The sequence below is a fragment of the Budorcas taxicolor genome, chromosome 7, assembly GCF_023091745.1.
Source record: "Budorcas taxicolor isolate Tak-1 chromosome 7, Takin1.1, whole genome shotgun sequence".
In the NCBI taxonomy this organism is placed as follows: domain Eukaryota; kingdom Metazoa; phylum Chordata; class Mammalia; order Artiodactyla; family Bovidae; genus Budorcas; species Budorcas taxicolor.
The window spans coordinates 61,361,376-61,373,219 of record NC_068916.1 but is presented as its reverse complement, the minus strand read 5'-3'; the positions used below and the strand labels follow the sequence as shown (position 1 = coordinate 61,373,219).

The 11,844-nt window shown below is 47.4% G+C and overlaps 1 protein-coding gene across 1 annotated transcript; it reads left to right on the top strand.

The window, feature by feature from the left end:
• The first annotated feature begins 256 nt into the window (after nucleotides 1-256).
• Nucleotides 257-4,077, top strand: RPS14 (ribosomal protein S14). Its single transcript, XM_052642969.1, has 5 exons — nucleotides 257-406; nucleotides 1,218-1,368; nucleotides 1,861-2,022; nucleotides 2,998-3,074; nucleotides 3,956-4,077. The coding sequence occupies exons 2-5, from the start codon at nucleotides 1,220-1,222 to the stop codon at nucleotides 4,021-4,023; spliced, it is 456 nt and encodes a 151-aa protein (XP_052498929.1). The 5' UTR covers nucleotides 257-406; nucleotides 1,218-1,219; the 3' UTR covers nucleotides 4,024-4,077.
• Nucleotides 4,078-11,844: the final 7,767 nt, after the last annotated feature.

The window sequence follows — 11,844 nt, the reverse complement described above, 5'->3', positions numbered from 1 at the left end:
AGACGACAGACAAATACTGTTGTCATTTACCTCCGCACCGCGAGGGGAGCTGCCGCCCTCAGGCTAAGCAGGCTCCGGGCTCAGGGTGGTGGAAGTTCGTCTAGCCGCGGTCACCGCCATCTTAGAACGCAGGCCTTCCACACCCACGGGGTGTGGCTGCTTCTTTCAGTCTTAGAAGCAGACCGCTCGTCAAGATACCCAGGCCCTTATCTCCTTAGGCGCTCCCTTCAGTAAGCCGTGTTCTCCAGGCGTTTTAATCTCCTTGGAAACGCTAAAATCGGCGTCTTCCGGGAGCTGTCCTCGCCCCGTGACCTCAGACGTGCACTTCCGGGACAAGAGCGTGACCCGTCGCCCCGCCCTCTTCCACCCTCTCTTTCCGGTGGCGGAGTCTGGGGAAGACGCGCAGGTAGGAAACCTGGACAAGGAAAATCGGCTGGCATCCTGCAGCACGGGGGCTCATCGGGGCCTAGGGCTTGGGGCTGAGGTCTTTCTGCGGGAAACAAACCTCGTGCCGGGCGAGAGGAGCACGGCGGGCTGACCCAGACTCTGTTTCGCGCCCTGTCTCGGGAGGCGGCCGCCTTGGTTTAGGAAAAAGCTGTTAAGTGTGGGTGAGTTCGGATCTAGCCTTGAAGGCGTAGGCCCGGCGCCACGACCACCACTACCTTAACCGGCAGCACACCGTGGTTGGGAAGGATTGGGTAATAAGTTGGTCTAATGGAGTTTGCACCTTAACCGGTTTTTTCCTGGGCAGTCTCATCCCGGGCCTCTGATCTCTGGAGTTGTCGAATCTGGAACGTAGGAATAATCGTCTCGTGAATCCCGTGGGGATGTAGTGAGGATTCAAGAAGGGAATGCAGAGGAAACGGCCTTGCCTTAGATGCTTCCTAAGTCCGAGTGACTGCTAAGTCGGGCACATTGCAATTTCTGTGCAGGTCTCTCAGAGCCAGAAATTGAGGGTAGGGATTGCACATCGTTGTTTGCTGAACACCTATCACGCGCCTGCTGCCCCTGAAGCCAGAGATGAGGGGCACTCTGGTCTTGGCAGGGTGGGTTGGGAGTCCCCTGGGAACCCTGAGTTCTGCTCCCGCCGGCCTGGAACGGGAGAGCCAGAGCTCTTCAGTGTCCTGCTCACCTTTCTCGGGGAGGAAGTACTCCCAGAGTTGTAAACATTTGGGGTTTTGTCCTTAACGTTGGAATTTGTTTTTTTTCTCCTTAAGAGATGGCACCTCGCAAGGGGAAGGAAAAGAAGGAAGAACAGGTCATCAGCCTCGGCCCTCAGGTGGCTGAAGGAGAGAATGTATTTGGTGTGTGCCACATCTTTGCATCCTTCAACGACACTTTTGTGCATGTCACCGATCTTTCTGGCAAGTGAGTTACCCCCGTGGGGAGGCACAGGACCCAGTTAGCAAGGGCTGGGATTAGAAATGACCGGGGAACTGAGTAGCACTTTAAGGGGATCTCTGGAAATATTTCCATTAAAGATGTTCAGATAAGGATAAGTGCTTGGTTGGTTAGTGCACAGATAACTGTAATCTAGATGCTGGAGTTCTAAGAGAAAAGGAGGTACGCTTTGTGCCTTTACACTCTGGGGACTTCTTATGTCAAATGAGGAGGAATTACTCCTATTACTCGAGTAATAAGATTAAAGCTAAGAGTAAAATGTTGATGCAGTGTTAATCTGGGATCTGTGAACACCTTCACTGCTGAGCCTAGGGCAGTCTTGTGGGATCAGGATGATGTTCAGATTGACCTTCATCCTCTGCCCTTCCTGGGCAGTACTGCTCTCTATCTTTAGGGTGTGATATGCACTCTGAATTCTTGATGGGTAAGAAAGAGAGGATCCTGTGCTTTTGTTCCCAGGGAAACCATCTGCCGTGTCACTGGTGGGATGAAGGTGAAGGCTGACCGAGACGAGTCCTCTCCATACGCTGCCATGTTGGCTGCCCAGGATGTAGCCCAGAGATGCAAGGAGCTGGGGATCACTGCCCTCCACATCAAACTCCGGGCCACAGGAGGGAATAGGTAAGGCTCGGGGGAGAAGGAGGTCCCTGAGCTTGGGCAAGGCATCATAGGTACCTATGTGATTAATATGGGCATACCTCAGAGATACTGTGGGTTTGGTTCCAGACACCACTGCAGTAAAACCAATATCTCAGTAAAAATGAGCAGCGCTTTTTTCTCAGTGTGTATAAAAGTTACGTTTACACTATACTGTAGCCTATTGTGTGTGCAGTAGCATCCTGTCTTTTTTTAAAAATGCAGCATACCTTAATTTAAAAATACTTGATTGCTTTAAAGAAAATGTAACAGGGACTTTTTTTTAAAAGGCGTGATTTGTGAAGCACAATTACGTGAGGTGTGCCTGTATTTGGTTTCTGCACGCAACCCTGCCCCAACTTACTGTGTTAATTGAGCATACACAGCATGTGAAGTGCTATGTTCTAAGTACTAGAAAAGAGTGATGGGGGAAAACAGGTATTGTTTCCATCCTCTGTGGCTCTCAGGCTGGCAGAGACAGGCTTTTAAAAAAATAGAGAAGGGAAGCGTATGGTTCCTTTTTGCAGTAAATGTTGGGAAGCAGAAATGTGTCAGGGCTGGGTTGATAATAAAGTTTAAATGAAGACCTAATGTTGTGATATTAGGGATTGGTCCAGTGAAGGAAGGACAGAGGAGAGTATTACAGCCAGGGACAACAGTCTTGGAATGGAAATGAGCTTGGCAGATCTCTGGGCATGAAAACTTTTTAATAGTAACGGTTTGAGGTTGAGGTTGGTTTGTCTGTTAAAGATGGCCGCTATGTTGGGAAGAGACCAAATAGGAAGTTGTTAAGTGATCCATTGATCTTGGGAGGGTGGGAAAGGACAGATCACCAAAAAGACTTAGAATCACAGCATGTGACAAAAGGGAGCACAAGCTGTGGCCCATGGTGCGGGGGAGGCATGCAGCAAATAATGACTTGGCCAAAGGCTTTTGTTAATTTCGGTATTCGTTTTCTAGGACCAAGACTCCTGGACCAGGGGCCCAGTCAGCGCTCAGAGCCCTCGCCCGCTCAGGGATGAAGATTGGGCGGATTGGTGAGTAAAGTGTGACTCCAGAAAGCATGCGGTCTATGCAGTGGATATAGGCCCTGGTCTGCTAACTCTTGGCAGTTAGATTTGTTAATGGGGTGTGCAAGAGGTACCCAGTGATATAAACTCTACCTGAGCACTCAGGCCACCTTGACCTGAATGTCCTGCGTTGGAACAGCACCGTGTCATTTCTGTACTTCTGTGCCTGATGGTGGCTGGTGGAACTAACGGGAGATGAATTGTCCTTTCTAGTGTTTTCAAGGGAGTTGTGTTCAATATTTGGGGGGGCTGACTACTGTGTATTGGTAGAGCTGGCCAGTCATTGTGACAAAAATATGTGGAGGGGGCAGTGGCTCCCATGGTTGAGAATCACAGCAGTTCTCTATACTTGCATAGTGTTTATATCCTTGTGTCTGTGATCTGACCATTTATAGCTCTTAGGAAGAAAATGTTAGCCCTTCCCTGCTTTTTCTGTGGCAGTGTGTACTGATCCCTCGACCTGATGGTCCATCTCTCTAGAGGTTTTCTTCAAAACATTTTCACTCTTCTTTTACCTAATTAAAATGGAGCTGTTCTTCAGTTTGAGAGGACTTTTCCACTAGAGTCAGTGGGCTAGGTATCAGAGACCTGGATTTGCCACCTGCCTCTGACATCCTATTCAAGTTGCCTGCTCTGTCTGAGCCTCAGTTTCCCCTTCACGGAAGTTGAGTTCAAACTACGGGAGGAGTTTTGAGGAGGCTGCTCCACACCCGTCTGCTACATACTGAGGACTCCCTGTGAAGCAGTACGGTCCACTGCTGGTCTGCTTGACCCCGGGCCTCGGGCAGCCTGCCCCCCATCCCACCCAGCTCCAGACAATGATGTGTTCGTTCTCTTCCTCCCCACAGAGGATGTCACCCCCATCCCCTCCGACAGCACCCGCAGGAAGGGGGGTCGCCGTGGTCGCCGTCTGTGAACAGGACTCCTCAAATTACTGCTTTCTGTTAATAAATTGCTTTGATGTAAGCTGTTTTTGACTCCAGTCGTCTCTCCTTTATGTAGGGGCCACTGGTTGGGGGTAATTGATTCCTTCTTCCTGTCTGTATTTAACCAGGGTATGGGGCTGTCTTGAGATCACGGATGCATTGATAAACCAGCAGCCGTTAATAGATAGATTACTTCAGAGAATATGTATAACCTGTCAGAGAGGAACACGAGGTGTTGATCCAGCCCCTGCCCTGGGACAGGGAGAGCCTGTGTTCTCTGAACTGGTTTCCTAAGGAGGAACTGAAGGAGAGGTGAAGTTACGGTGCTACGGTTGGGTCTTCGCAACACTACTGGTTGTGGCATTAGTTGCCTCAGTCATCTAAAGAGACCAAGGCCTTGGAGACCTTGTTTTGAAAGTGGAGATGTTGATTCCAGAGACCTTGTTTTGAAAGTGGAGATGTTGATTCCAAAAATGGACCAATTCTTAAAGAGCGGGAGTGGAGTGGAAACTGTTGAGCCCAGTGTAGCCTGAACAGAAGAGCCTTCCAGACAGCCATATATAAACACGTGTGGGTGGGTACTCGCCCCCCACACCTTCTGTGCAAAAAAGGGAGTACACTGTCTTGTATCTTTCTTTTCTCACTTGGCAGATCTAGGAGGTTGTTCTACATCAGTACATAAAGTACATAAAGATTCAGTCACCCACCAGTACACACCAAGCCCTATTTTCATCAGTGATAAAAAAGTTTGTGCTTTCCGGAAGCCTGCATCCAACTCCAAGTACCCATTGGCATCAGATGGTCCTGAGTCTGCAGAGGATTAGCCCAGGGCCCTGTGATGGTGACTTCTCCGAGGCAAGACAATGACATGATGCTTTCAGGGTTCATCCCAGCAGACATATTTCAGTACTTCATTCTGTTTTATTGCTGTTTAGCACCCATTTCCCAGGTATGCATCTACTTACGACTCCCATCCCACTTGGAAGAGCCTTGAAGAGGTGAGTCTTACCATGTCTCCTACCAACTTACTGTGTGTGGTGGATTAGCCATAAATGAGTCGATGTTTATCATCTTTAAAATGAGTAATTACAACACAAAGTATAAAATGAGTCCATGCTAATACAGGTGATTTTAAGATGAAGGCATAAATCTTACAAAAACTAAAAATAGTTGATCCCCCTTCCAGTAAGTGAACTTACCTGTGGGCTAGGCTTAGTGACTCAATTTCCAAAGAATAGAACATGGAAGATGTTAGCTTTGGGGAGATGAACTATTAAGTTTGAACTGGCTGAACTATTAAGGTTGCTGAACACTTGGATAAATCATGTTTATCTGACTAGTACTCTGACTTGACAAGATGATGAATACTTCAACTGAATTTTCAATTTCTGGAAACCCATAATCTAGTTAGAGGGCATTCTACAACATATCAACATTTAAATTGTAAAAAGTTAAACAAGGACTCAAGACCAGAGGAGCTGAAGGAGGTGGAATAACAAGGCATTGGATGCTGGACCTGAAAGGGCATTAGTGTAAAAACTAATAAAATATTAACCTAGGGACTTCCCTTGTGGTCCAGTGGTTAAGAATCTGCCTTCTTAACAGAGGAGGCAGATTTGATCCTGGTTCAGGGAACTAAGATCCTGTATGCTGCCGGGCAACAAACCCCATGTGCTCCAGAGCCCATGCTCTGCAACAGGAAAGCCAAACACCCTGCAATGAAGAGCCTGCACACCACAGTGAAGGCCAGTGCAGCCAAAAAAAAATCTGAATCTGGAGTCCAGTTAGTAGTAATGTACCTGTGCTCCTTAGTTTTGACAAGTGAATTGTTAAAAATGTAAGATAACTAGCATTAGAGGAAACCAAATGAGTGATATACAGAAATGTATCTTGGCAACTTTTTGGTAAATCTAAAAGTATCCCTAAATAAACATTGCAGGGGTCGGGGGAAGTGAGGGTGCTTTTCTACTGTCATTCTGGTTCAAAGGCAGGGCATGGTACACAGACCTGCAAGAGGCAGGTATTCCAGGGTGGAAATCCCAGTTCCCCAGATTTGGACTCAACCTTGGGCAAGTTACATAACCGCTCAGCCCTTCAGTGAAAATTCCTGTGATAATGGCAGCCTCATAGTTCATCACAAGAAAGATTAAAGCATTTAATCTGGCACTGAAGAAACTGCTCCTATTCTTAATGCCTGTTCAGTTCTGCCAGGCATCATGAATGACAGCTGGCTGGAATCCTGGTGGGAAGATGCTGGCGCTCACTGAAGCGTTCTTTTTATTTCCTGTGATGGGACTTTGCAACTTGTCCTGCTGTTTCCTGGTAACCAGGGATGAAATCAGGAATTTTTGAAAGCGGTTCATTCCTAGGTTTTGTTTGCAAGTTGCAAAGAGCTAGTTGGTGCAGTCCAGGTTGGAATGTAAGTGGCCTATTGGCCACTGAGGTAGTCAGGGCAGGACTTGGCCTGTTGCCCACCTGAGACTGCAGACGGTGGAAGCCCAGCCACTGACTGTTAAGTGCAGCCTCAGTCAGGGCCATAGAGATGGTCCCTACTTCTCACTCCTTTCCCTTACCTGAGCTCCTGTAACAGTCTTTCTCCTAACAGATCTTCTTGTCTTCCCTCTGTTCTTTGTTTAGTCGTAAGTGAAGCAGAGACTACTTTGTCAACAAAAGTCCGTCTAGTCAAGGCTATGGTTTTTCCAGTAGTCATGTCTGGATGTGAGAGTTGGACTATAAAGAAAGCTGAGTGCCAAAGAATTGATGCTTTTGAACTGTGGTGTTGGAGAAGACTCTTGAGAATCCCTTGGACTGCAAGGAGATCCAACCAGTCCATCCTAAAGGAGATGAGTCCTGAGTGTTCACTGGAAGGACTGATGTTAAAGCTGAAGCTCCAATACTTTGGCCACCTGATGCAAAGAGCTGACTCATTTGAAAAGACCCTGATGCTGAGAAAGATTAAGGGCAGTAGGAGAAGGGAATGACAGAGGATGAGATGGTTGGATGGCATTACTGACAATGGACATGAGTTTGGGTGGACTCTGGGAGTTGGTGATGGACAGGGAGGGCTGGTGTGCTGTGGTTCATGGGGTCACAAAGAGTTGGACACGACTGAGCGACTGAACTGAACTGAAGTCATGTCCAATTCTTTGTGACCCCATAGACCGGGGCCTGTCAGGCTCCTCTGTCCATGGAATTTCCCAGGCAGGAATACTGGAGTGGGCTGCCATTTTCTTCTCTAGGGACTCTTCTCGACCCAGGGATCAAACCCACATCTCCTGCATGGGCAGATGGATTCCTTACCACTGAGCCACCAAGGAAGCCCTGTCTTCCCTCTGGCCCATGCCTATGCCCAGACCACACTACAGCTGTGTGATCTCAAATTAATTGGATCCTGTCACACATAACCCTGCTATTTTATCCATGCCTCACGCTTATCTTCAGTCTAGAATCCAGTCTCCATGAATCTCCAGTATTTTATCTAACTCTGCCATACCCTTCACCCTCTCTGCCCAAACCAAACCTAGTTCCTTTCTCTTTGCCGATTCTGCATGCCTGCAGTCTGACTCCTTCAGTATCTTCTCTCCCCAACTTGGCCTCACTACCTACCACTCACTTGTTAGAATCAGGTTTTCATCACTGTCAAAGTTATCTTCTGGGATGTCCCTCGAGGTGCTTCTCCACTCAGTTCCCCCATCACTCTTCCTCCCCTCGTGGTACCACTAGTCTCCCTCTATTCTAATAGCATATTGCCCTGCTAATCTAGCTCTGAGAGGGCAGAGAGTGTCTTATACAGTGTCTGCCAGCCCAGCTCCCAGTCTGCAAAAATAGGGGCTCTATAAAGACTTGTTCGATGAATCATTGAAAGAATTGCCTTCACCTTCTGTAGTTTAGTCAGTTGAAGGACTTTTCTAATAGATGCTAGATACGTTGAAACAAACATGCATTCTCGGGTTCTAAGAAAGTGAAGGAAATTCCCAGGAGCATTGAAGAAATGGGAAGGAAAAGGACATCAAGATAAAATGCTTTAGGGAGCTGAAAGCTATAGGAAAGAAAGCTGGGGTAACACTTGGGGCAAATACTGGAGTTAGTGCCAGGAGGTTAAGTGAGCTTAATCCCCCAAGGGCTCTGCTCTCAGCCCCAACCACAGCCCCGAGGTGAGGGAACTGAACTTGACTTTCATATTAACCCAGTAACCCTCAGATTTCAGAGCTGATGTGGTCACAGGTGGGAGTGTCTTTGGGCTCTTTGTAGAAGAGCAAGTCCTCTTTGGAGAAAGTGAAAGTGTTGGTCACTGTCGTGTCTGACTCTTGTGGCGCCACCCGCCAGCCTCCTCTGTCCATGGGATTCTCCAGGCAAGATACTGGAGCGGGTTGCCATTCCCTTCTCCAGGGGATCTTCCCAACCTAGGGATCAAACCCAGGTCTCCAGCATGGCAGGCATATTCTTTACTCTCTGAGCCACCAGGGAAGCCACCTACAATTGAGGTCTTGACAGTGGTTTTTCTTCCAGTTAACTCCATTGACCTGGGTGATGGTGTCATGGCTCCCTTTTGCCCAGGAGAATACTACCAAGGCAATTCTCAGTCTCTTAATGAAAGACCTGGGAAACCTTTTGCAAAACATGGCCTCAGGGGGAGCATTGCTGACCTTAAGTGGTCCAAAGAGAAGATGTATAAGGGACTTCAAATAAGTTAAGTTCTGTCTTGTTGCATGTAGTCCTAAGGTGGTGGAACTTGGCCAGTGGGTAGGTAGGAGTTGTAGAGAGATTTAAGCATCAGTTAAAGAAGCGTTTTCTAAAAGAGAGCCGCTAAGAGGAAATAAAACTGCTTCCTAATCATTGGAGGCATACAGGCGTGAGCCTGGCCCCCAAAGGCTAGCGAATCAGAATCAATGTGTCCTAGTGCTCCTTCATCTTCTGTTATGAACAGTAGCAGCCTCAGTGTTTAGCTGGATGCATGGTTGATCAGAATAGAAATCACTTTTCCTAACTATAGTCACCAGGCTGTGTATTACAGCTCCAGGTCTTATAAGAAAATGTCTTAAATAATGTCTAGATACTTGCTTTCAGATCTTTGCTGGAACTTGTCACCTTATCAAACAGTCCTTCCTTGATCATCACAGATCAATTAATGTTTCTTACCCCATCCCACCTCTAGCCATCATTCTCGAGCTGTTTACCTGCCACATTCATAGCACTTAACCGTAGTGTGGAGTCTGTGCCTCTTGAGTCCTGTGGTTCTCAACCTTGAGTGTGCATCACACTCAGTAGATCTGGGATGGAGGCCTGAGGACATGTATTTCTAACAAGTCCCCAAGCAGTGCTGACGTCAGTGGTCTGGAGAGCACACTTGAAGAACCAGTGGACGTGTCTGTTTAGGTCACTGCTGTGTCCCAGCACCAGGAGCAGTACGTTAAGTTGTGTTTTCTACATGTTTGTGGACTCATTTTGCAGATGTCGCGTTCGAATGAATTTAAGGCAAGTACTGTTATCCACATTTTAGCTGCAGAGAGCCTGAGTGTCAGAGAAATTGAGTTGTCCAGGGGCACATAGCTAGAAAAGTTCAGAGCAGAGATTCGAACCTATGCTTGTCTGAAACCACCGAGTGTGCCCTCCTCAATTACTGTGCTGGCACACCCTTGGTGGGCTCCAGCTCAGTGCAGTCTGGTTGAGGGGGAGGAAGAGGAGGGCCCTGCCTGTCCTGGCATAAGACTGGGGAGTGGAAGGCAGCGGGGCCGCTCCTGAAGGAGCCGGCGGCTGCCGCGTCCTCAGGCGCTGTGTACTGGTGGCCACCAGGTGGCAGTGGCATGCATACGGGATGGGGGTCTGCGTTCTGCTGCCCTGAGCTTCCGTGACCCCAGATAGCTCCCACTTCTCATGGCCTGTGGTTTCCCCATCTGCCCAGATAGAACCTTAGATCTCTGTAATATCTAAGGAACCCCTGCAGCTCAAATGCCATCTATAAGAGACAGGTGTGGCCTCTGGAAGTCAAATGCCCCCAAACCAAATATACTGTTTCTCTTCTCCCACACTGAGAAATACCCGCAAACCAGAATTCCATCACCGACAAACCCCCTCCACCACTGCAAACCCCCACTATACTATCACTGTCCAGAAGAAATATGCAAGCCACAAAACTTAGCCACATAATTTCAAATTTCCTAGTAGCTTATTAATAAATATAAAAAGTGACATTAATTATATTTTACTTAACCCAATATATTTAGTGATTATATCAATGTATAATCAATATGGAAAGTTATTACCAAGATAGTTTGTTTTCTTTCTGAGCTACACCTTGAAATCCAGTGTGTATTTTATACTCTAGCACATGTCTCAATTGAGACTAGCCATGTTTCAAGGCTTCACCTGCCACGTGTGGCCAGTGGCTGCCCTGGTAGACAGCATAGTCCTAGGATATTAATGACATATTTATTGAGGTATGCACTATACCGTCTATATACATTGCTCAGTCCTCATAACACCCTATGAAATAGGCAAGATTATTATCAGTCTAATTTTGTAGATAATGAAACTGAGGTTCAAGGAGGCTTTTTGGCCAAGATCACAGAGTAGGTCAGCAGAAGAGTCTGGATTTGAACTTGGCTCTGTCTGGCGCCAGAGTGTGGCTCTTCATCTTGACATAATCCTGTCCTGGTAGGAGATGTTTAGGATATGCAGTCAATGGGACCCACTGACTGGGATACCAAATCCAGGGAGTGCAAAAGCCCGAGAGCCAACAAGAAGGCCTGTGAGGGCAGTAGATGAGAGGCCTTGAAGCTACCGTTCTCCCATCCTGAGTTATGTGTTTGGCAGCGTTGAGCTTGCCCAGCTAACAGCCAGTGACTCTGTCAAGAGGAAATCATGATCTTAGGAAGAGCATGTCAGTGTAATGAATAACTGAGCTTGCCCTCCCGAAAAAAATCTGGTGTCAGGAGACAGTGAAAACTGAGAAATGCAGGAATAACCTGCAGGGAGTGTGGGAGAGGGTAGAATTTCAAGGGACAGGGCTAGGCCCAAAGTGTGGAAGTTATAGGGAGCAAGTTGTAACTCTGCCTCAGAAAAAATAACAATAATGACAGTGTCAGTAGCTAAATTTATTAAGCACTTACTAAGCAACTTAAATGTAGCATCTTATTTAACCCTCATCATACTAGGAGGTAGGTACTGTTTTACCGTTTTACACGTGAAGGAACTGAGGCACACACTGCTTGAAGGAAGCAGAGTTGAGATCAGCCAAGTAGTGTCGACACTGCACTGCCACACCATCCTACTGCCTAGAATGGGCTGCTCATGGAGGCGCTGAGCCCACTGTCTCTGGAGGCATTTCAACAGACCTTCAGAGATGTGAGGAAATGCTCAAGACAAGGATCACGCCTGAGCAGGACAGAGCTAGTGAACTGATAGTGAAGCTCGTCTGGAGAGTAATGGAGGTAGTACAATTGCCCACAAAGATTGGGAAGGAATCCTGCCTTTCTAATCCATCACCTTGGTAACAGGGGCTACAGGAGGCATGACCGTCACTAAGATTGGTCACAGCGAGTAAGGGGTCTGTGGGAAGCAGCATGGCAGAGTAGTTAAGAGAATGGTCTCTGTTGATAGCTTAAACCCGGGTTCACATCTTGGGTTTCCCACTTGCTGGCACTTAGCTAGTATTTGTACATCTCATCTAATCTTCCTGAGACTCACAGGGCTATTGTGACAGTAAAATGAGGAAACACACAGAATAGTTTATGCTCAGAGATGAGACGAGCTCTGCCAAGGCAGGAAAGTCAGGAGCCAAGGCCTTGGTGTAATTCAGAAAGCTTCACTTT

Bases quoted from the DNA above. Each gene is read 5' to 3' on its own strand.
- RPS14 (XM_052642969.1), top strand. From the start codon at position 1,220: ATGGCACCTCGCAAGGGGAAGGAAAAGAAGGAAGAACAGGTCATCAGC. The intron at 2,023-2,997 runs GTAAGGCTCGGG...TTCGTTTTCTAG, and splicing joins CGGGCCACAGGAGGGAATAG to GACCAAGACTCCTGGACCAG. The intron at 3,075-3,955 runs GTGAGTAAAGTG...TCCTCCCCACAG, and splicing joins GATGAAGATTGGGCGGATTG to AGGATGTCACCCCCATCCCC.